We start from the raw sequence: 21,921 nt of genomic DNA on the forward strand, positions 1-21,921 counted from the left end.
CCTGTATTGCGGCCTGGCGCGCATTTCTGAAGTGCCGTCGAGCTCGAGGCAGCTGCGAAGAAGCGGCGCGCGGCCGGGCCACTCGACTCGACTCCACCTCGAGCTTCTCTTCTCGCCCTGCCCTCCATCCGCCCACAGCGCTGCCTCTCTACAGCTACAGCATCGCACTCAGCTCCAGCGCAACCACCACCCTCATCCACCTTCGCCTTTCTTCGCGCACGCGCACCGTCTCGCCCGCCATGAAGCGCGGCGCCGCCAACCAGATCCACAAGGACGCGCCCAGCGACGACGAGGGCGACGAGGGCGCCGGCAACGAGAGCAGCAGCGGCAGCGCAGCGGGGCCGCCGCCGGAGCGCCGCGCGTGAGTGCACGGCATGCGAGGCGTGGCGCTTGTGAGAGGCGGCAGAGCGGGCCGCGGGGCATGCGGCGGTGCGGGCAGCGTGGCCTGCCGCGCCCTCGCTGCCCAGCGCAGAGCGTCGTCGGGCGCCTTCGCTCTCTCTGCTGCACAGCACCTTGTCGCTGACCTCACTCGTCTCCGCTCGCAGCATCCGCGGCCTGCCCAAGCGCAAGGGCCTCACGCCCTCCGCCGCTCCCGCCGCAGCGGCGCCAGCCACAACACCCAGCTTCTCCTTCGCACAGCCGGCAGCTTCGCCTGCCTTTGTAAGTTGGTGGCCGACGACTGACGGGTCGGAGCAACGTTGCACGCAGTGGGGCTGATGCTTTCCCTGAGCAGTCCTTTGGCTCGCCGTCAGCCCAGCCGACGGCATCGTCATCCGCGGCGAACGGCAATGGCGGGGGCAGCAGCAGCACCAGCTCCTTCACGCCCTTCGGCGCTGCCACGGGAGCAGCCACGTCCTTCGGCAGCAGCAGCAACAGCAGCACCTCTATGCCTTTCGGCAGCAGCTTCGCTGCGCCATCCTCCTCTGCTGCGGCACCAAAGAGCGCGCCTGCTCCGTCCTTCTCCTTCTCGGCCTCGCCCTCCTCCGCCGCGCCTTCCGCCTCTTCCTCCACTCCCGCGCACGCCGCTGCCACATCCGCGCCATCCAGCGCCGCGACGCACTCGTACCACGCCCAGCTGCGCGGGCTCAACCACTCGTTGCAGAGCGCCATCGCGCGCGCTCTGGACGTCGATGCCTTCGCAGACTTGCAGCCTCTGCTCTCGCGCTATGCCGAGCATCGGCAGCGCGTAGAGAAGGAGAAGGCGAGCTCGCCTGCTTCCGCTCCGAAGCCGGCGGCTACGTCTGCCGCTACCGCTTCACCAGCTCTTTCGCCAGCTCCCGCTCCCGCTCCCTCTACTTCGCAGCCCAGCAGCAGCACTGCCGCCAAGCCCAGCAGCAGCAACAGCGCCCCAGCGAAGCCCGCCGTCTTCTCGCCGCCAAAGGTGGCCAGCACGCCGTTCCGCTTCGCCGGCGCCCCTGCGCCGACAGCCACGAGCAGCAGTGGCGGCAGTGCCGAGGCCGCAAAGCCCGCATTGCTGCCGGGCCAGCCGACGTTCACGCTGCCCAGCGGCGGCTTCAGCTTTGCGGGCAAGCCTGTGCCAGGCACTGCTGCGTCAACCTCGGCAGGCAGCAGTGGTGCAGCCTCCGCCTCTGCAGCGGCACCGGCGGCGGGCGCGAAGGACGACGCAGCTCCGGCGGAGAAGAGCGAGACGAAGGCACCGACGCCGACGCCGGCCTTCTCCTTTGGCTCTTCCTCGTCCCCCACAACCGCTGCTGCATCAGCTACGAGCATCGGGAGCAAGCCTGTGCCGGCCGCAGCAACGACGCCGGCCTTTGCCTTTGGCTCCTCGGCTGCCTTTGGAGGCGCTGCTTCGGCTTCTTCGACGCGTGAGTCTCTCCCCTGATGCCCTTCTGCTCCGCGCAGCACCGGCTTCGAGCCTCGTCCGCTCACATTTGCACAAACACGCAGCAGCTGCACCCTCCAAGCCCGCGTTCTCCTTCGGCACTCCCACGTCCGCACCCGCCGCCAGCTCCGGCTTCTCCTTCGGCAGCGGCAGCTTCGGCAGCGGCGCAGCGCCGAGCCCGCCGGCCGCGGGCACGCTGCGCTTCGGCTTTGGCTCGTCCGCCGCCGCCTCTACGCCGCCGGCCAGTGGAGGTGCCAGCGCCACGGGCTTCACCTTTGGTGCCTCGTCGACGCCGCAGAAGAAGCCGGATGAGAAAGAGGGCGAGAAGTAAATGCTTCGTCTCGCATTGAAGCGCAGCGAGTCATCGTGAGATTTCGTGAGAGAGATACAGAGAGGGCAGACAGGCCCGCGCACTGGCGCACTCGAGCTTGAGGTGCAGGGGAGTCTGCGGCGCGGGCACGGGGCGCCTTCACTGCTGCGCCTCGTCGTCGCGCAGCAGGCCCTTTGCGCGCAGCTCCTCGGGCGAGGGACGCGCGGCAATGCCGTGGCCAAGCTTGTCCTAGTGGCAAGTGTGTGGCATGTGAGCAGGCGCCCCGGGGCTGCGGCGGTAGTGCGGCTGGGCGTCGAGGCCAGCGCGCAACTTCAGAGCGCTGGCAGCGCGTCCACCGCAGGACACTTTGGCCCACTGCCCCTCTTGCGCTGCCCCTTCGCCATTCTCTGCACAGCCCATCTCCTCTCCCCTCTCTCCTCCCTCCGCGGCGCGCGGCGCAACTCACCTCGAGCTGGCTGCGCTCCAGGCTGGCCTTGCTGTCCTGCAGGCCCGGCGCCACGGCCTGGTCCTTGAGGATGCCGCGGCGCTCGAGCTCCTCGCGCTCGGGGCGCCGCTCCAGACGGCCCTCGAGGCGGTCTTCGAGCTGGTGCTTCTGCAGCTCTGCCTGACGAGGCGAGGCGCGGCGCTCAGCTTGAGGTGACAGGGGTGGGCCCAACTCCAACACACCTGCTTGGCCTGCAGAGCAGGAGCAACCGTCGTGTCCTTGAGGATGCCCTTGTCCTGCAGGTCCTTCTGGCCCGCACGGTTCTGCAGCAGCTTCTCGAGGCGTGCCTGCGAGTGCGCAGCCAGAGGGCGCCGCATCAGCGAGTGTGCTGCACGTGCAGCTCAGCGGCCAGGCCAGGCAACGCACCGCCTCCTCGGCGTGGCCCGGCGAGAGGGGCTGCTCGCTGCTGCTGCTGACGGAGGTGTCGAGGTTGGGAAGGGCGCCTGGCGAACGCGTGAGTCACAGGACGAGAAGAGAGGCGGCAGGCAGACGGCGCACTCATGCTGCGGGTGAGATGGACGAGGCGGTGGTGGTGGTGGCAGGAGCAAGGCAGCAGCGCAGCGCGCGCCAGCAAGCTCCACCTCGACTCGCGCTCCTCGCTGGCGCCGCGCCGCGCGGGCCACAGCCACCTCGCGCCCTCGACCGGCGCCGCCTCTCGCCTGCCGCGCGGCCAGGCATCCTGACAGAGTGTTCCGCTTCACCGCCTCTGCAGCAGCAGTCCCGTCGCCGCAGCATGCATGCTTCACACCACACAGATGCTGCGGCCCGAAGCGATGCTTGTCTGGAGGGGCGCCTGCGCACGGGCCCCTTTCACGCTGCGCGCTGCTCCTGCACCAGCTCGCCGCGCGCTGACTTTGAGGCCGCGCCTCCGCCGCGCGCCGCGCGCTGCCGCCTGCGCTGCGTGCTCCCTGTCTGATCCGCACTGCTCCGTCTGCTCAGCCTAATGGCTTGGTTGCGGAAAGGCGCTGCATTCTTATTCTCGATTCCGTTCACGGAGACATCACATGTCGCCCCAGCTGGCCGACGAGGCCTTCTTGCCTTGGCACGTCCACGTCTCGTCGCGCTCTTGAGGCGCACCTACGAGTTTGTACGGACTGCTCGCGGTCAGCACTCGAGGGAGACGCTGTGGGCCGCAAGCCACACCACTCACGATGCCTTTCCGAGGCACTGCTGCACCGTCAGCAGCTCGTAGCCCATCGCTCGGTAGCGCGGCGCCATCGTCGCAGCAACTGTATCGATGCTGGCCTCGAAGATCTCATGAGCCAAGGGCATGTGCGGGTCGGGATACGTGCAAGAGGAGAGCACGTCGATGCTGGTCATGGGCGAGGCGCCCATTGCATCCCGCGAGTCCGTGTCCCATGTCACGACACTGAGGCCGTGTCTCGAGTTGAGGTACTCGACGCAGGCGGCATCGCACGCTCCGTGTGGCGGGCGGATAAAGGCAGGCACCACGCCGAGCGTCTTCCACGTCGCCTCCTCGAGCAGCTCGACCTCCGCGTCGATCTGCGTCTGCGTGAGATCGCTCAGGCGCGCGCCCGACCACGTATGGCTGGCGATGAGGTGGCCCTTGAGCAGCGATGCGCGCAGCATGGCCACGTTGCTCTCGTCGTAGATGCATGCGCCGTCGGCCAGTGCCCCATTGACAAACGCCGTGTAGTGCCCGCCGCTCTGGGCGAAGATGTCGTCCAGCTGCGCATGCCACACCGCAGGGCCCGCATCGAAGCTGTACGCCAGATCGCGCTGGCAATTGCCAATGGAGCGCGGCACGGGAGGCAGCACAGAGCTGGCCATGACCTCGCCCAGCCGCGTCTGCAGATTCTCGAGAATCTTGCGCGACACGGGCGGCAGCAGGGCCTCTTCGGTGCCGCTTTTGAATGCGGGCGCAGTCAGGTCCGGGCCGTCCTTGATGCCGGAGCCGGACAGTCCGAATGCAACTTGTTGCGCCGAGTCTTGAACGGGCCGACCTGTCCACGAGGAGACGGACTGTGCTAGACGACCGGATGTGACCGCCCATGCGACCATGTTGGCTTCGGCCTTGATGCCTTCTGTCGGCGTGCGAGTCGGCGCGGCGTGGCAGATTGCGATGAAGAGAGAAGACAGCGGCAGCGCAATAGAGAGCCGTCTCATCTCGTGGGCGTGGTATATAGAGCGCGGCTGCCAGAGCCGGGAATGAGAGTCAGCAAAAGGGACGGCGGAAGGACTGCCGGAGTCGAGCAGAGAGAAAGAGAAGGACAGGTCGTGACGCGAGACAGGGACGGGGACAGAACGGAGCCAAGTGAGGGTGGGGAATGGAGGAGAGGTGAGATGCGAGCGGCCAAGTCCGACTGGGAGCATCTCTCTCGCTCGAAGGACCTCTCAGCAAGCTCTGCGGCCGTTGCGGTACCTGACAAATGTTGCAGCACCACATGGGAATCAGCTCATCCTTGCACCTGGCCACCACATGGGCACCTGCGGGCGCATCGGCACCTCGGAAGCGGCTGATCTCAGCGCGGGTTGCCATGAAGTAAGCGTGCCTGCGTCCGGCGTGGCCAAGGCTGCGAGCGCAAGTTGCAGCATGCTCTTGGCGGCGCATGAAGCGAAGCTCGAAGGCGCTGAGCGGTTCTGCCGCCTGCCGGCTGCGGGAAGAGAAGCGGGTGCCGCCCGCCAGACGCGCGGGGGGCCCCTTGAGCAGCGCGCCTAACGCAGCCGACGCGCGCCGCTCCCAACGGGCCGCGCCCGCCGCCGCCGTGCCGCCCGCACCCGGTGCCCGTTGCCGCCTCTGCATCTCAACAGCGGTCGGGAGCGACGCTGCAGTCTACACTTGCAGCAGGCAGAGTCTACGCCACCCAAGCTTCACTTCCCACGCAAGCCGTTCGCACGCTTGGCGTGCGTGTCCGGCTGAGCCGCTGTCACGATCTCACGGCCTCGGCCTCGGCGTAAGAGCCTCCGCATATGAGCCTCGAATACAGCCGCTGAGATGCTCAAACGCCCGGTGGGCGAGAGGGCCGCCGCATAGATTGCGGCAGGCCGTTGCAGCGTTCCGCATGCGTACAGAACAGGGGTAGACCAGTTGTGCGGAGTGCGGAGTGCCGAGTAGGTGGTGAGGCGAAACGTAGCTAGCAGTACTGCGGTCTTGACACGCGGTGGTAGTCGAGCAGCTGCAGATGGCTGGCGTAGACGACCTCTAGAGGTGCTGCTAGCTCGGGCAGCTGCGTGACTGGCGCATCGTACTCCCCCGAGTCGCCGCCGGCAGCGTTGAGAAAGACACCGTCCTCCAGCGGCTCTGAATCGTCGCTCTCCTTCCCCGCTCGCAGCGCAGCTGCTGGCGCTCCGCCAACTGAGCCGCCAGCACGCAGGTGGGCGAGAAAGTGCACCAGACGCGCGTGTATCGTCTCGCACCGCGCTCGGAGACCGCCGTAGCGCAAGTCAAGCACCTCCCACCCGAACGGCTTGTAGCTCGCGTGCCACATCGTCGCCTGCAGGTAGAGAAGGGGGAGGGGGGGGGGGGACAGGGGCAACAGCAATCAGCACAGTGGGATCACCGGCAACACTTCCAAGTCAAACTCACGTGGTAGCTGTGCAGCTGCGCCAGCGCGGCTCGGAGCTTGGAGAGGCGCGATGTTGGCTCGGGCCCTGCCAGGTTCTGAAGTTCTTGCCAGTCGCCGTCGACGTAGGCCGTGTGCAGACGCAGTCGCAGGCCTGCCTTGAAGGAGAGCACGGTAGCCAGCAGCTGCGGCAGCCGCAGGCGGGCATTGAGGGGCAGATCGCGGAGCTGCGGACTGGCAGCTTCGTCTGGCGCAGCGGCGCCCGGAGATAGTCGCTCTGTGAGGTGCGCCGCCAGAGCAGCATAGTGGGCCTCGAGATCTAGCCCAGACGCTTGTACGCTGGGCGAGACGAAGCCGAGCGCAGGCTCCTCCCAAAGCAGCCATTTGCTCGTGTTGGCAGCGAAATGAATGCGATCGTCGAGCCTGCCGCGACGCGTACATGTGAGCAATGAGAGGTTACAGGCATCAGCATCAGAGCACACCACCACTCACGTCTGATCGTCCGGGCCCACCTCGTCGAGCTTCGACGCCGCGACAAAGTCCGTGAACGAGGCGCCCGTTATGCCGTCGAAGCGCGCGTGCAGGCGCGGCAGGTCCACCTCCTCCTTCTGCTCGTAGCAGTGTTCCGCGTAGTAGTGCCACGCCGGCAAGGAGCTGAGCGGATCGTGCTCGTTGCCCTCGTCGCCCCATACTGTCGCCATGACGTGCTTGACGCCGCTGCGCGGCGCCTTGCTGGCATTCAGGTTGGCGCGGCACGTGGCGAATGTAAAGGGCAGAGCGGCCCAGTGCCGCGTCCACGTCCAGATGCCGGCGGCCATCCATGGACTCTTGCGCGCAAGCAGACGATGCGAGTTGATGCGGTCCGTGTAGAACTGGGCGCTCTTGTGGTAGTACGACCAAAAGACGAGATCGACGTCTGCCGGGATCTCAATCGAGGCGTCGGGCTGGGCACTGTCGTAGTAGCCGAGCAGGCTGTTGTTGCGCGCAGGCAGACAGAAAAGCATGTCGCTCCAGATCTGAGGCTGCTTGCCGAGGCGTTTGGCAATGGCGTTGACGCGCTTGAGATGCTCGACGAAGACCTGCGTGGGCTCCTTGTAGTGGTGCTGCCCGAAGATGGTGTGGTAGCGTCCATGCGCAAGCCCGTGCGTCTGGAGCCTCGAGTCAGCATCGAGCCTGGAACGGCGCGTGCACGGCTCACTTCGTCCATGCCGAGGTGCACCCGGTTCGTCCGGAAGGGCTTGGTGGCAGTCTGGGCCGGCCTCATCAGCCTGCAACCTCAGCCACAGCGCGCCAGTCGCGACTCACCGCGATCATCTTCTCGAGTAGCACATATGTCTCCTCCCACTCGGCCAGCAGCACCTCGGTCGTGTCGCGCATGCTCAGGAAGCGCGGCCACTGCAGGATCTGGCCGAGGTGGCCCAGCGTCTGGATGCACGGAATGACCTCGATGCCGAGTGCATCTGCGTAGTCGTCGACCTCACGCAGCTCGGCCTGCGAGTAGCCGCCGCGTAGGTAGCCGAAGAACGGCTCGTCTTCGAGGACATACGTGTCCTCGGTATAGAGCTGCAGCATGTTGTAGCCGAAGAGTGCCAGCTTGCGAAGCGTGTACTTGATCGACGAGACCGTGAGCACGCCGTTGCGCGAGCAGTCAATCATGGTGCCGACGGTCTCGAAGAGCGCGTGCTCTTGCAGTGCCAGCTTGGCGCATGCAGCCTCTGGACTGAGGAACCAGCGACCAGAGGCATCGTAGAGCGCTGCATGCCGTGCTTGTTGATCTGATGGAGCTGGCTCGAGAATGTCGCGCGTGACGCCGAGGATGTGGCCGAGCGCGCGAAACGCTTCGCAGCGCCGGACATAGCGCACGGTGACGATGAACGGCGCAGCTACCGCACCGCTAAGTGGCGCCGAGTCCGGCAGGAAAGACGACGTCGAGGTGCTGACGTGCAGTGCGCGAGGCGACAGGGCCGTGTCATGCTCGAAGCTGAGCAGTGCGTCAGCGGGCCCGCAGCGTCCAGACAGGCCGAGCTCGCTGCAGCGGCGATGCCGACGACGCATCATGCGATGCGCCAGCTTGTGTGGCGTGCAAGCCGAGCGGCGCCGGCGCAGCTCTGAACTCACCAGACGTTCCAGTGCCATGCGCGCTCCTCCCCGCCCAGGTGCACGGCATGCAGCGGCGCGCCAGCGGGGTCGACGACGACATTGCGGCGCGGCGCATTGCGCGCCACCTCTGCCAGGCCGGCACGCAGCTCCTCGGGCGTGCCGCTGGGCCGCAGGTGCAGCACGATGCTGGGCAGTGCCGCCCTGGAGGCGCCAGCACGGGCCGAGCTGGGCCCCGCAGAGGAGTGGCCGGGGAGCGCGCTGCCAGCAGCATGAGCCTGCATGCTGGTGCGCCCGGCGCGACAGGCGGCGAGAGGGATGCGATCAGGAGGCGAGGAGGAGGCTGGCCGAGGCTGCTGCGACGAAGAGGCCGGTGCTGGTGGTGCGAAGGCTGCAGCGGCCTTGCTCCACACGTCGTGCCTCTCCAGGGGGCGCCCCGTGCGCAGTGCGCGCCGAAACGCGAAAGCTGGCTGGACCCGTGGCGCGGCGGGCCGGAGTCGCGCGCGCGCTGCCTCAGGGCCGCGCACGTTGCGCAGCCACCGGCCACCAGCCACTTACCTTCGCCACCCTCATCTCCCTCGCCTTCTCCACCCTCACACTCCACCCACAGCCATGCCTCGCTCCTCGCGCTCCTCGGGCGGCGGCCGTTCCGCGCCCGCCGGCGCACGCGGCGCCCACTCCATGGCCGCGCCGCCGCGCCAGCAGAGCGCGCCCGTGCCGCACCAGCAGGCCCACCAGCCGCCGGCCATGGCGCAGCAGCAGCAGGGCCGCGCGCCGGGCATGTTCAGCCAGGTGCGTCGCCATGCTCCCATGCGCCACACACATCGCTGCATCGCTGACGCATCGTGTGCAGATGGCATCGACGGCCGCCGGCGTCGCCGTCGGCTCGACCATGGGCCACGGCCTCTCCAACATGCTCTTCGGCGGCGGCGGCAGCAGCGAGGCGGCGCCGGTGCAGGACGCGCAGCCGCAGCAGCCGCAGCAGGGCAGCTGGGCGCAGCAGGACTATGCGCAGAACCAGCAGAACCAGCGCATGGCCGGCAACTGCGAGGCGCAGTCCAAGGGTGCGTGCCTAACTTCCGCCGCCTGAGGAGCATCCTCGCTGACCATCTCCTCGCAGACTTCCTGCGCTGCCTCGAGACGACGAACAACGACATGCAGTCGTGTGCCTTCTGTGCGTGTTGCGGCGTGCGCCCCCATTCCGCAAGCTAAGGCATGTGCTGACCACATGTGCTCCCTCTTAGACCTCGACCAGCTCAAGGCCTGTCAGGCCGCTGCCCGGCCTTACTGAGTGACGGACGCAGTTGCGGGCCGCGAGAAGCGCAGATAACCCGTTGTAGAACTGGAGCGGCATCAGCGCTGACCGCCGATGCCGTCGCTCGCCATTGCCGCTCCCGTTCATCCTCGTCTCTCTGGCCCTCTTCCGCCCGCCTCCTCTCGCAACCGTCGCGCGGCCCTCATTCACGCTAATGCCACATCGTTTTCCACCGCTCAATATGCTTCGTATTAGGGACTCAGGGTGTGTGTGCGTTAGAGAATGGGCTAGTAGTACATGTGGCGAGGAGCGACGGGAAGTGCAGGGATAGCGTGCTGATGTGGTGTGCGTATCGGGTCGGGTCGAACGTATGAGTGCGTCAAAGGAGGGTGCGTGAAGGACGTGTGTGCTCGGAGACTTGAGGGAAGTGATGGACAGGGGAACGAGATGCTTTGCGAAGGTCCTCTAGGCCTGCAATTCTTCGTCATCATCCAGAGCGAAGCCCTCGGCTGCGGCTACGTGTTCGTCGTGCTGGTCGGCGAGGCGCTGCTCGACCCACATGCCGAGCGCGTCGCTCTGCACCTCGAGCAGTGCCGGGTGCAGCTGCATCTTCGATGCTGCTGGCGCCGTCGCAGCTGCTGCCGGCGCAGCAGCGCGTGCCTGCGCAGGACGCACGGGCGCCAGCGCAGAGCGCACGGCCGGGCGAGCAGCGGCGCTGCTGCTGCTGCTGAGGGCGCGCTTGAGCGGCTCACTGTTCTTGGCAGCCGTCGCGCGAACGGCTGGCGGGCCAGCAGTGCGCGTCGGGGCGGCTCGACCAGGGGCAGTAGTGGTCTGCGGGCGCGAGGAGCCCGAGGAGAGCGGAACTCCGGAGCGCACGCGCGCCGTCATCGACGGAGGCGGCGGTGGTGCCATGGCTCCGCGAGCGAGCGGTGCGCGCGCGCCAGTCGACGACGCACTGCGCACGGAGGCAGTCGAGCCTTGCGACGGCGTGCGGGCCTTGGCCGTCTGCGATGCGGCTGGCACAGCAGCGGCGGCAGGTGCGACTTGCACGTTGGGCCACGGCCCTTCGTCATCGGCCTCATCAGTGCGCTGCAGGCCCTCCTGCGGCTCGAGAGCGTCGAGGCCGTGCTCGATGTGCGTCTTGAGTTCCTGCGCCAGCATGTCGGCCTCGAGCTCGAGCGAGAGCTTGCGCGGCCGGTACACGCCCATGGGCCGGAAGGCGGCCAGCATCTGGCCCAGCTCGGCGCCGCGCGGCAGGTTGTCGAGCGCAGGCGGGAAGTCGTAGGGCGTGTCTGGACGGCGGGATGAGCAGAGGTACGTGGGCATGCTGCGACACTGATCGCTCACTCTTGGCCCAGTCGCTGGGCGCCATGTACTCGATCTCGGGCCACTCGTCCCACTCGGCGACGTGCGTCTGCACCTCCTCCTCTGGCGCCTCGTACACCCGCCCGCCGGCACTGGCCGCCGCCGCCTGGTCCATGAGTTCGCCCATGCGGAAACGTGCGGCGCCGGCGCGGCCGAGCTGCGCCACGGGCGTCTTGAGCTCGGCAGCACGCTGCGCAAACGCCAGCGGCACAGGCTCGGCGGCGACGGAGCGCGGCGTGGCGTAGCTCATGTCGGCCAGACGCGAGGGCGCCGGCGTCTGCAGCTGCAGCGCTCCCTTGCGCGGCGAGACGGAGCGCGCCTTGCCCTTGCCCGCCTTGGCGGGGCTGGCGGCGGGCTGCAGCGACTGCTTCGACGGCGAGAGTAGCGCGTCCTTACCCGAGCCCGAGCTGGAGCCCTGCCCCTCGTCGCCTCCCTGCTGGCGCGAGCGCATGGGCGACTGGTTCGTGCGGTCCTTGTCGCCGAGGAAGCCGTGGCGCCCGCGGGCGGGCGTGGCGCCCTGCTTGGCGAGCGACTCGAAGATGCGCTTGCCCTCTGGAGAGGAGGAACGATGCGTGAGCTCTATGTTGTGGCAGAGAGGATGCGCTGCCCTGTACGAAAGGGAGCAGATGCTGCCTCGGCGCGCGTCCCTCTCTCAAGAAGAGAAACTCACCGCCAACCTTGCCCTCGCCGAGCTTGGCGCGGCCCTCGGTCATGGCGCCGCGTGCGCGGCGCGCCGGCGACATGCTGCGGCCGCGGCCGGTGGCGGGGCCGGGCGTGTGTACGGATGCGAACATGGCGGCTGGCGTGAGGACGGGGAGTGTGATCGAGTGGAGGGGAATGGGAGGGAATCGGAGGGGAGTGAAGGGGTTCGTGTGTGTGTGTGCGTGAGGAGGCGTCGAGGCGGCGCTCGAGCGAAGACGGAGCAGTGCGCGGGAAGAGGACGTCGACAGCGGGCGGGCGTGAGGCGAAAAGCGGAATGGAGAGGGATGGGGAGCAAAGAGAAGGGACGGAGCAGCAGCTGCAGCTAAGAGGAAGGGCCGCGGCCGCGATGGGCGGAGCAGGCGCGCGGCGCTGCACGCCAAATCAGGCAGGCGCCGAGCCGCCGCGCGCCGGCTCGCGCGCGCCGCCAGCTTCGCGTGCCCGCCCGCGCGACGCGCCGCCTCTAGAACAAACCGGCGGCGCCGGTGTTGATCTCGCCCGGCGGCGGTGCAGCTCGACGCGTCTGCGGGTGTTGGTCTCTAGCCGCGCCGCGTGGGCCGGATGCAGAGCAGGCGAGGGCAACGGATGACGCTCGGATACAGCGCCGACATCTTCACGCTACCCACCACCTCCAGCGCAGCACACTCCCGCCAGCGCCCGCACAGGCGCCATGTCCTCCAAGGCGCCGCGCTTTCCGCCCGAGCGTGCGTGTGGCCGTCGAGGCGCATGCTCCGCCGCGCGCCGTGCTGACCTCGCTTCTCGCACAGGGCCCTCGGACGTGCCCGGCCCCAACGCGTATTCGGTGCCGTCGCCGCCGCGCGCAAAGGCACCCACCATGGCCGTCGCCTCGCACGCGCCGCGCCGCATCGACGTCACCGCCACGCAGCTGCCGCTCGCCGCGCGCAACGTCAACGTGGCGGCGGCACTGCCGGCCAAGGGCGCCGCCGCGGACAAGGAGCGCGAGAAGCTCGAGCGGCGCCTCGAGAAGGCACAGAAGGCGCTGCAGGAGCGCGACGAGGAGCTCGTGGAGAGTCGCAGGGAGGTGGAGGACATGGCGGTGGAGCTGCGTGAGTGTGCGGCATTGCGCAGAGATGGGGGGCAACCACCGAGGAGAGGCGACTGATGCCTCCCCTCCCTCCTCGACGCAGGCCTGGCGGCGCAGAAGCGCACGAAGCTCGAGGCATCGCTCGCCAAGGCCAGCGGTGCGCCGAAACTGGCCGCGCTGCAGACGTCACTGCAGACACTCGAGGAGCTGCATACGCGCGCCAAAGCCGACGCCGCCGCGCAGATCGAGGCGGCGCGTCGCGATGCAGAGGAGGAGCGCAAGCAGCGCGAGCTGGCGCAGCGCGAGGCGGCCGACGCAGTGCGCACCGGCGCTCGCCTCTCCTCGGAGCTCGACGGCTTGCGCAAGGAGATGCAGGACCTCGAACGCAAGAAGGTCGCCAGCGCGGAGCACCGGCTTCATGCGGCAATGTCGGAGAGAGACGCAGCTCTGCAGCGGGAGCAAGCCGCTTGTGCCGAGCTGCAGAGCGCAGAACAGCAGCTCGATGCCGCTCTCGCATCGGCAGAGGAGGAGCATGAAGAGCTCGAGCAGGTCGTGCAACGAGCAGCTCTCCTGTCGCGAGCCGGCTGCGAGCTCGGCGAGCGACTACGCGCCTCACAGCTGGGCGCCGCGAGCTTGCAGCTCCTCAACTCCGTCTACCGGCACGAGAACCAACTCTTGCGCGTGCGACTGGAAGCAGCGAGCGCCGAGTGCAGCGAGTGGCACGGTCGCCAAGCGGTCTGGCAGCAAGAGCGCGAGACGCTTGCGGCACAGCTCAACGACGCACATGCCGAGCTCGCGACAGCCTTGCCGCTCGATGTCGCAACCTTCGAGCCGGCAGTCGAGCCCAGGGCTCCCGCTCAGCTCGACGGACTGGCTGAAGTGCTACGTGCGGCGGCCGAGTCGCGAGCCGACCTGCTCGCAGACGAAGTCGCCGCGCTGCGCCACACGCAGGTCGAGCAGCGGGAAGAAGCAACGACGCTTCGGCTGGCGATCTCTGCCTCGACGGCAGAGCAAGAGCGGCTGGCCAGCGCAGCAGCCGAGCGAGCCGTGGCGCTGGAGCGCGCAAACCGCGAGGCACTGCGTGCAGTCAATGCCGAGCTGCAGATCGCCGAGCTGCAGAACGCAGCTGCAGAGGTGCAGCGCGAGAAGAGCTTGCTCAAGGACGCCAACAAGGCGCTCCTGAGCAAGATCAGCAATGCGCGCGCCAAGGAGGAGCGCTGGAGCGACGAGGTGGAGGAGTGAGTAGCTGACAGCCTCCTGTTGCGGAGCGCCTGCTGACCGACTGCGCGCCAGACTTTCTGCGGCGCTCACGCGGGCGACGGCGTACGAGGAGGCCTACGGCAAGCTCTCCGTGCAGCACACGCACCTGCTGAGCCGCTTTGACGATGCGGCATCGGAGGCCGCCGAGCTTGCGTCTCTCAACGCGACGCTGGCCGGACACGACAATGGCGCCCAGCGCATCCTCTACGTCGACCGGCTGCGCGTGGACCGCGACGAAGCGCGGCACGAGGCACTGGCGCTGCGGCTCGAGCTCGACGCCGCGCAGCAGGCACAGACGGAGCTGGCGCGCAAGCTCGAGTGCTTCACGTCCATCGACATGCCGCTGCACGAGCGGCCACGCACCAAGGTGACGCGCGTGCGCCGCCTGCAGAGACCGCTCGGCGCCACGATGCCGACGCCTGCGCTGCGCGACGAGCAGAGCGCTCCAGCGGCGCAGCCAGTCGCGGCAGCAAAGCGCACGCCGCCTCCGCCGCAGCCGACGCACTCGACGCCGGCGCCTCGCCGTGCCGCAGCGGCCTCCACGCGTCTGCCTGCGCGGCGGACGCCCATCAAGGTCGCGCCCCTGCGGCCAGCGCACCACCGCAGCCTCGGTGGCGGCGCGACAGGCTCGGACTGGCTCGACGAGCCCGAGCCGCTGCAGGTGCGCCCGGTCACGCCTGGTCGCGCCGCCTTGGGCCTGTCTGCCGAGGGCGAGATGACGCTGGACGAGCTGCGTGGTCGCTGATGGGGTCGCGCTGTCTGTCACTTTTTTTGCCCTGCTCTCCTTGCCTGCACGCTACGCTGCTTGATACTGCTGTAACCCTGGTCTATTGCCCGCCCACTCTCGCTCATCGCCCGCCGAAGTTGAAGATACTCAGCAGCGCAAAGACGGAGTAGAGCAGGCCGACGGGGTAGGCGATGAGGAAGCGCTGCTCGCTGAGCCGCATGATCGAGACGAAGATGCCTGACGCCGAGCTGGACGACCAGAGAATGAAGAGCGGCGCCGCGATGTAGCCGAGCAGCGAGCTGCGCGCACGAGCGGGGCGTCAGCAGCGCATCAGCCGTCGTTGATGGCAGAGTCACTCACTCGAGCGCCACGAAGACGCTGATCGCCGCGAGGATGCAGAGCGGCAACAAGCAGTAGCCCAGCACGCTGGCGACGCGATATGCGTCGATGCCCTCTTCTGACATCATATTCAGCAGCATGTAGATCGACACGTCGCCCAGCAGCGCCACGCCGTAGATGTAGCCGAACTGCGACTTGCCCGACTGTTGCAAGAGGCGAAAGAGGTCAGCGTGACCCACACCGCATGGGCAGCTGCATGCCTCAGTGCATTGCGGCGACGTCTCTTGCCAGCGTGCAGAGTGCAGCACGAACACAGCAGTCCAAGTAGCAGCAGCGTCTGGCCACTCGTGCGGCCCCTTGGTTCCGGCCCCAAAGGGCGCACGCACTTGCCCCCCCCCCCTCACTCCGTTGCCCAGCACACTCACCAGCAGCAGCAGCATGCCAAACGCAAAGCAGAAGATCAGCGGGCCTGCCAGATCTGTGTCGTCCATCATGTGCGCGTCGCGCTGGTGTGCGGCCGAGTAGCGGTGCACGGGGTTGAGCACGGTGAGCGACTTGTCGAGGATGTGCGAGAAGTTGATGCCGAGCTCTGCCGCGCGCGCCAAGGGGGCTTCAGCCGCCGCGCGAGCACATGTCTGCCAGCCAAGCACCGCACTCACCCTCCATCAGCCCCGGCTCGTCGGGGAAGCCGCCGGTGCCAAAGGCGCTCCAGAAGCCCATCTGCGCATTGAGCATGGCGCGGTCGGCGGCGCCGAAGCTGCCGCTCATGTTGCCCTCGAGGCTGGGGCGCGCATCTCCGCCGCCCCCGACGCCGCCATATGCGTCGCTGGCGGACGACGAGTAGAAGGAGAGGGGCGCGGCGCCCGTGGGCGCGGCGCCCGACGGCCCGCCGCCGCCGCGCAGCGCAGAGGCACTGGCGCCGCTGCCGCCGTACGGATCGCCGCCGGCGCGGTAGCTGACGCCGCCGCCGCCGCCGCCTGCCGCACCGTACGGCGAGGAAGAGTCGAAGATGGCGGACATGCGCGAGGTAGAGGTGCAGGTGGATGGCGGTGCGAAGGACGCAGCAGCAGCAGCGGGCGCACGGGCGCAGCAGCGTGGCGCGCCGCGCGGCCGCCGCGGCGCCGCGGCGCTGCTGGCAGCTCGGGCCGAGGCGCGCACCGCCACGTGACGCGCCTCCGCGGCTCGCTTCTGAGACACCCAGATCCAACCGTTGGCTGACAAGCAGCATCACCGTCTTGACCGCCAACACCGAGACAGCCCTCACACACTGGCACACGCACGCTCAGATATAGCTATATGTTCTGGTCGACGGGGCGCTCGATAACTTGCGCAGTATCGCCGCAGCGCGTGCATCGCTTCACAAGCCCTGCCTGTCATCCCATCTGCCCTGCACCGCAGGCCGCTTCCATCCGCACGCCCCTCTACTCGCGCATCAGCACCGCAGCACGCCAGGTCTGCCGCCGCAGCGATGGCAGAGCGGCCCGACGATGCCCGGCGTGCCGACAACGCGCCGCGCACGCGCGCCTTCTATGCCACTTCCGTCTTGTCCAGCCGTGATGGGCGGAAGAACAGCTTCGTCGTCATCGACCTGCCGCCCGTCGCGGCACCTGGACCTCCGGCTGCCGAGCCGGCAGCGCTAGACTCCGCTGCCACGCCGTCTCCACCCGCCGAGGCTGCACCGCTGCGCTTGCTGCGCCTCTTTCGCCTGTACTGCGACCGGGCATTTGCCTTTCTATGGGAGGATCTCTTCGCGCAGTCCGATCACGAGGAGGAGGTCCCGCCACCGACGCCAACAACCTTGCCTCGCAACAGTGGATCAACAGAGATTACGGAGCGGCAGCACGCCATGCTCACGGCGATGAACGTATCTCTTGTTTCCTCCGGCGTCGGTGTCAGGTGAGATAATCAAACCTCGGGTACGCATCTTTCGCTGACCTCGAGCCCGTGTCACAGCGATGCGCCGGATCGCTGGAGCGAGGCCGCCGCATCGCTCTCGTCGTCTCGGATGGAAGAGCCTTTCATCGAGGCGGCTCGCCTCGTCGAGAGCTTGGCCACTGCAGATGACCCGACGGGTCTCTCGCCCACCTTCCTGAGCCTCGAGCAGGGCCGCATCGTCCTGCAACTGCACACGCTGCGGCAACTGCCATCCGCAGAAACGATTCTCGGGCGTCACGAGCGGCCGTCTGAAGTCGAGTGGACTCGGTCGTGGCTCAAGTGCAACCGACCCGTGATCAACGGCATGCTCGAGCTGGTCCGCATTGCGCGAAACGCGCAGACGCCGTCATCGCTGCCGCCGCTTCCGCCGCTGCGCCTAGTGGGCGTCGAGGACGCAGCCCGCCACGGTCGTCCCCACCTCTGGTCCCTGGTCAGGCCAGCCCTGTTGCTCTTCAGCGGCAACCAAGTGGCCGGTCTGCTCGAGATCAAGAACCGTGACCCAGCGTCGCTCGCTCGCGCCACGCGCTTCGTCAGCACCGCCACGCGTGCGGCTTCGCTCGCGATCGACAAGCAGCTCATCGAACAGCTGTTCGTGCAGACCGCCAGCCCTAATGTCGTGTGTGCTGCGATACTGGGCGACTACGGCCAGGCCTTCGTGCCGTTCGAGCTTCAGCGAGAGCGCGACTCATCGCAAGGCGTGAATGCGCCTGCTGGTTCAAGCGAGTCCCGATGTGCGGCCGCCGAGGGCTCGTCAGATCAGTGCAAGGGACCTGTCTACCCGCCGCGCCAATACCGCATCTCCTTCGCGGACGAGGCTACTTTCGCGGAACTGTCCCCGGGAGAGCGAATGCCCGCGGCGGCCAATTCTCCGGAGTCTCCGCAGCAGGTTCGCTGGACATCGGACGGCAACATGATCATGTCGATCGTCAGATGGGCCCTCTACGCACAGCTTCGCTCCCAAGAGTCGTCGCCTGTCGCTACTCACGGCCATATTGAGACGTGGATCTGCATACATGTCTTTCCGGCGAGCTTCCAAGCGCAAACTCGCGCGGCTCGACCGCGGTCCGGCGAGAAGCACAGTCAAGGACGGCCTCCCAAGCGAAATCGCATGTCTGCGGCGCAGGCGGCAGCTGACGGCGGCGCGCATGAAGGCGCAATTGCGAGCGCTTCGCCTGATGCGAGATCGTCCGGTGCTTCTAGTCGCTCAGCGCGCACGGCCCTGAAGACTCCCGACCTCTCGTCACTCCTCATCCCGGAGGGTGAGTTCGCTCGGCCCCGCAAGTTGTCCGCCTCGAGTGCCGTCGACACGTCCTTCTACGCCTCGCCGGACCGCAGCGAGGACGTGGACGAGGCATCACAGACGGACGTGTCTCTCTCCAGCGACAATTTTGGCTCCGTGAGCAATGCCTCGGTCGTGCCTTCCGAGCCCGCCGGCCGTAGCCTGCCCCGGCCGGGCGACATCGGCGACTATCTCTACGTCGCGCTCGCCCCTTTCTCTCAGAGCAACTACGCAAACGTGTATCGCGCGTGGCGCTCGTCATGCTACACTCAGCTCGACCCGGCTCTGCCGCAGCCGTATCTCCGCACAGTTGCGCCTTCGGGCGCATCATCTTGCATGGTCAAGGCGCCGCGTCAGACCGATGCGGGGCTGATCGCCGAGGACGAGGACGAGTGGCAGCGCAGCCGGCGCGAGGATCGCGAGAAGGACGCCATCCGCCGGGCGTCGTACGAGGCCGACGCCTACGCCGCGCTGGCGCCGCTGCAAGGAGTCGTCATCCCGCGCCTGCTGTACGCTGGCCCCTTCGAGCTATGCCTGCAGGGCAAGATCCCGGTGCTGCTGCTCGAGGACGTCGGCGGCGCTCCGCTGTACGCGGTCGATCCGGCCACAGTGGTCGTGTCCGACGTGCGGGCCGCTGTCGTCGCAGCATATGTGCAGCTACATGCTGCTGGCTGGTGTCATCATGATGTTGCTCAGCGCAACATCATGCTGCTTGACGACGGGAGAGCTGTCATCATCGACCTAGAGACTGCGCGCCGCGAAGCCGAGCAATATGCCGAAGGGGAGATGATGATGCTACACGAGATGCTGAACAAGTGGGAATCAGCCGCGCCTGACTCAGACTATGAGAGCTATTGACACGATGCCCGACAATGTATAAGTCTTGCGAGATCAACGTGCAGAACGGAGGTCGCTGTGCGGGAGATGGAGACGAGGGGAAGGGAAGGACTCGCACGCGGCGGGCCGCCGCCGCCGCCGCTTGGCCTGAGAAAGACTCCGCCTTTCGCTTGTCTGGACGCTCGGATGCAATGACGGAGATGCAATTAGGGCACGCATGCCGGGAACATGTGCGAGATTAGGGAGACGATGGCATGAGGGGAGGGCTTAATGCGAGGGCGCCAGTGCGTCAGAGCCGCAGGCGCCAGCCGCGCCGCTGCAGCTCGACGGCGGCAGCGCAGCACGAGGCGAGATAGAGGAGCATGACGAGCATGGCTGGCAGCGTAGGCATGTGCAGCGTGCGCAACGACAGGTTGACTAGGCCGGTCAGCACGTTGCCCTGCCCCGCGGGCGTGTCAGTTAAATTGCGCAGGATGTGTGCAGAGCGAGGCCCGGCACTCACCAGCAGGAAGACGACGAGGCCGTGCTCGTTCAGCGCCGCAAACAGCGGCGGCGTGTGGCTTGCCTCGGGCACACGGCCGTGCACGAGCGTCATGTGCACGCCGACGTAGCCGAGCAAAAAGCTCAAGTTGAAGGCGCCGACCCAGAGCACGTATGGCAAGTTGGCCTGCGGAGGCGTCAGCAGCCCGGCGCGTCGCAATGAGTGGCAGCCGTTGCTCACCAGCCGGCGGCTTGTGCCGATGCCGAAGGGCACCGTGAGGCCGTAGCCGATCCAGAAGCAGATCGCCAGACTGCCAAGCACCTCGGCCGTCTTGCCGAGCTTGGGCTTGGCGCGCGAGGCACGCTCGCGCCGGTACATGAAGTACGGGTCGAGCGGCAGCACGTAGTGCCCCGTGTCGAGGCCGAGCAGGAAGATGGCGAGGTAGCCTAGGCGAGAAGAAGTCAGCCTACGAGGCCAAGTCTGTCTCCAGCTGTGCTCACCTGGCAGCGACGTCAAGCCTTCCTTGTTCGCATCGATCAGGCCATGCCGTGGCCCGGCGCGAAGTGCCCACGCCTGCAGAGGCGAGAGCCAGAGTGCGCACTGGTACACTGGGTGGCAGCGACATTGAGCGCCATGCGGACATGAAACACTTCACACTGCCACTCACGAGCTGCAACGACCAGGCCCACGACAGACCAGCGTGACCGCCGCGCCAGCGGCCGCAGCAGCGTGCCGGCAAGCGGGAGCAGCGCGAGCGTCAAGAAGAAGTTCCAGTGCACGCCGTACTCCGACACGTGCTCCTACGAAAGCGTCAGAGCGGCTCTTGCGGCCTCTGCGTCCTACTCGCCGACTCACTGGGTATTCGCTGCCCTTGACAGCGACGACGCGCGCCAAGCCGAGGATAAGCAGCGGAATGGCCCGCTTCACATCTCGTCGCGCCGCAGCGCGAAGCGGCTCGTAGCGCGTCCGAGCTCGCAGCAGCGGCCGCGCCGAGACGAGACCGAGCGAGTAGACAAACGAGCCCACCCCGAGATCCATCTTTGTGGAGCCGACGAGTCAGTAGCGCTCCACGATCCCTGCCTCCACTTCGGCGCCCCAAGCATCTTCCGGCACTGCATGCCCTCACACGAGCCAATCTGTGCCCCCCCCCCCCGGGACCTCGGACCGCCGGGGACAGCCCCCCTCCCCCTTTCCTCCCTCCGGACACGCGACTCACCAGACTGGTGCCCCAGCTCTCACACTTTGCCAGCTCGCGCGCAAAGATGCGCTCAAAGTCGACTGCCAGAATGCAGATGAGCGTCATGAGCATCATGTGCGCCCGATACACGGCGATGAAGGGCCGAGCAGCCGGCACCGGATCCGCTGGCGGCGCGGCTGCTCGCTCTGCTGCTCCTCGTGACGCGTTGCTTCGTGGCGGCTCGACGACGGGCGAGAGGCTCGGGCTCGACGTCGAGGCCAGCGAGGACTGGCGGCGCGGCTCGCGCGGAGCTGTGCGCACCTCACGCGACAGAGGGCTGCCGCTGCGTGCTATTGATGCGCCTGGCAGCGGCGACACACTGCGGCTCATGCCCGGTGCATCCGGCACCGAGGGCCGCCTGGCGCTGCCGTCGTGTGCCAGGCCCGTGTCTGCACTGCTGCCCGTGGGCGAGGCCTCTGCGCCGCGCAGCTCGTCGGGCGCCGCGTACATCGTCGGCGGCGCCGCGGCGGCGTGGGCGGCATCGGCGGCCGAGTCGATGCTGATGCGCATCGGCGGCTCAGCCAGCAGCGGTACGGCGCTCTCGGGTGACCGTCGCCGAGCCTTGGCCGGCGTGCTCGACGAGGCCTGCTGCGGCGCGCTGGCGCGCGCCTGGGCGAAGAAGCAGCCCGCCAGCAGCGCGGCATTGAGCACGAGGCTGAGCGCCGGCGAGGAGAAGAGCGTGCATGCCAGCAGCAGCGGCACGACGAGCAGCGCAAACTGCGCCGCCAGCGAGGCAGGCCGCAGCAGGGCGTGCAGCGCATACGAGGAGAGCGCCGTGGCGGAGAGGAGGTGGATGCGCGTCAGGCTCGAGCCGGCCAGGTTCGACACGGACGCCTCCTTGGCCAGCCGGTACGCTGCTGCCGAGTCGGCCGCCATGGCTGTGGCACCAAGCGGCAGAGCGTCAAGAGCGGAGCGAGCTCTTGACGCCGCCGCTGCCTCGCGAGCGCCCGGCGCGTGCGGGTGGAGGCGCCGCAGCTGCTACGACGGACGTCGCGGCTCGCGCTGCTTCAGAAGCGTGGAGCGTGCTAGCGGGTGCGGCGAGGCTCGCGTCAAGGGCTTGGGCGATGCGAAGTGAGGTCGGGGTGCTAAAGGAAGCGGCCGTGCTGGAGAGAGACCCGCTCAAGCCATGCCTCGGCGAAGGTTGCAGCGCGGCGCCGGGCCCGCTGGCGTAGCGTGGGCTGTG

At 67.8% G+C, this 21,921-nt stretch overlaps 10 protein-coding genes across 10 annotated transcripts; 4 read left to right on the forward strand and 6 right to left on the reverse strand.

Moving 5' to 3' along the window:
- The first annotated feature begins 76 nt into the window (after window positions 1-76).
- Window positions 77-2,385, forward strand: FA09DRAFT_49255 (hypothetical protein). Its single transcript, XM_025745690.1, has 4 exons — window positions 77-332; window positions 571-664; window positions 734-1,826; window positions 1,909-2,385. The coding sequence occupies exons 1-4, from the start codon at window positions 240-242 to the stop codon at window positions 2,153-2,155; spliced, it is 1,527 nt and encodes a 508-aa protein (XP_025597580.1). The 5' UTR covers window positions 77-239; the 3' UTR covers window positions 2,156-2,385.
- Window positions 2,386-3,074, reverse strand: FA09DRAFT_49204 (hypothetical protein). The gene has a single exon (XM_025745689.1). The coding sequence runs from the start codon at window positions 2,973-2,975 to the stop codon at window positions 2,616-2,618; it is 360 nt and encodes a 119-aa protein (XP_025597581.1). The 5' UTR covers window positions 2,976-3,074; the 3' UTR covers window positions 2,386-2,615.
- A 584-nt stretch (window positions 3,075-3,658) lies between these two features.
- FA09DRAFT_298574 (glycoside hydrolase/deacetylase) lies at window positions 3,659-4,449 on the reverse strand (the record flags this gene model as incomplete). The annotated part of the gene is made up of 2 exons (XM_025740251.1): window positions 3,659-3,752; window positions 3,809-4,449. 2 exons carry the CDS (start codon window positions 4,447-4,449, stop codon window positions 3,659-3,661), a joined length of 735 nt encoding a protein of 244 aa, XP_025597582.1.
- A 1,304-nt stretch (window positions 4,450-5,753) lies between these two features.
- Window positions 5,754-8,237, reverse strand: FA09DRAFT_298685 (glycoside hydrolase; the record flags this gene model as incomplete). Its single annotated transcript, XM_025740256.1, has 5 exons — window positions 5,754-6,113; window positions 6,206-6,605; window positions 6,675-7,330; window positions 7,381-7,431; window positions 7,488-8,237. 5 exons carry the CDS (start codon window positions 8,235-8,237, stop codon window positions 5,754-5,756), a joined length of 2,217 nt encoding a protein of 738 aa, XP_025597583.1.
- A 651-nt stretch (window positions 8,238-8,888) lies between these two features.
- Window positions 8,889-9,774, forward strand: FA09DRAFT_330473 (hypothetical protein; the record flags this gene model as incomplete). The annotated part of the gene is made up of 4 exons (XM_025742614.1): window positions 8,889-9,071; window positions 9,133-9,343; window positions 9,400-9,453; window positions 9,524-9,774. The coding sequence occupies 4 exons, from the start codon at window positions 8,892-8,894 to the stop codon at window positions 9,568-9,570; spliced, it is 492 nt and encodes a 163-aa protein (XP_025597584.1). The 3' UTR covers window positions 9,571-9,774.
- Window positions 9,764-11,907, reverse strand: FA09DRAFT_361134 (hypothetical protein). Its single transcript, XM_025745314.1, has 3 exons — window positions 11,570-11,907; window positions 10,882-11,451; window positions 9,764-10,826 (listed from the first exon to the last, which is right to left on the reverse strand). Exons 1-3 carry the CDS (start codon window positions 11,691-11,693, stop codon window positions 10,000-10,002), a joined length of 1,521 nt encoding a protein of 506 aa, XP_025597585.1. The 5' UTR covers window positions 11,694-11,907; the 3' UTR covers window positions 9,764-9,999.
- Window positions 11,908-12,232: 325 nt separating this feature from the next.
- On the forward strand, window positions 12,233-14,648 carry FA09DRAFT_346287 (hypothetical protein; the record flags this gene model as incomplete). The annotated part of the gene is made up of 4 exons (XM_025744740.1): window positions 12,233-12,302; window positions 12,366-12,665; window positions 12,747-13,881; window positions 13,937-14,648. The coding sequence occupies exons 1-4, from the start codon at window positions 12,269-12,271 to the stop codon at window positions 14,646-14,648; spliced, it is 2,181 nt and encodes a 726-aa protein (XP_025597586.1). The 5' UTR covers window positions 12,233-12,268.
- Window positions 14,633-15,989, reverse strand: FA09DRAFT_309152 (Yip1-domain-containing protein; the record flags this gene model as incomplete). The annotated part of the gene is made up of 4 exons (XM_025740600.1): window positions 14,633-14,929; window positions 14,991-15,172; window positions 15,395-15,558; window positions 15,629-15,989. The coding sequence occupies 4 exons, from the start codon at window positions 15,987-15,989 to the stop codon at window positions 14,752-14,754; spliced, it is 885 nt and encodes a 294-aa protein (XP_025597587.1). The 3' UTR covers window positions 14,633-14,751.
- Window positions 15,990-16,217: 228 nt separating this feature from the next.
- Window positions 16,218-19,041, forward strand: FA09DRAFT_346288 (hypothetical protein; the record flags this gene model as incomplete). The annotated part of the gene is made up of 2 exons (XM_025744741.1): window positions 16,218-16,865; window positions 16,923-19,041. The coding sequence occupies exons 1-2, from the start codon at window positions 16,438-16,440 to the stop codon at window positions 19,039-19,041; spliced, it is 2,547 nt and encodes an 848-aa protein (XP_025597588.1). The 5' UTR covers window positions 16,218-16,437.
- Window positions 19,042-19,201: 160 nt separating this feature from the next.
- Window positions 19,202-21,867, reverse strand: FA09DRAFT_330475 (GWT1-domain-containing protein). Its single transcript, XM_025742615.1, has 7 exons — window positions 20,718-21,867; window positions 20,357-20,539; window positions 20,169-20,301; window positions 20,002-20,109; window positions 19,742-19,947; window positions 19,523-19,687; window positions 19,202-19,459 (listed from the first exon to the last, which is right to left on the reverse strand). Exons 1-7 carry the CDS (start codon window positions 21,612-21,614, stop codon window positions 19,310-19,312), a joined length of 1,842 nt encoding a protein of 613 aa, XP_025597589.1. The 5' UTR covers window positions 21,615-21,867; the 3' UTR covers window positions 19,202-19,309.
- Between the last annotated feature and the right edge of the window lie 54 nt (window positions 21,868-21,921).

The sequence above is a fragment of the Tilletiopsis washingtonensis genome, assembly GCF_003144115.1.
Source record: "Tilletiopsis washingtonensis strain MCA 4186 unplaced genomic scaffold FA09scaffold_13, whole genome shotgun sequence".
Lineage (NCBI taxonomy): Eukaryota > Fungi > Basidiomycota > Exobasidiomycetes > Entylomatales > Tilletiopsis > Tilletiopsis washingtonensis.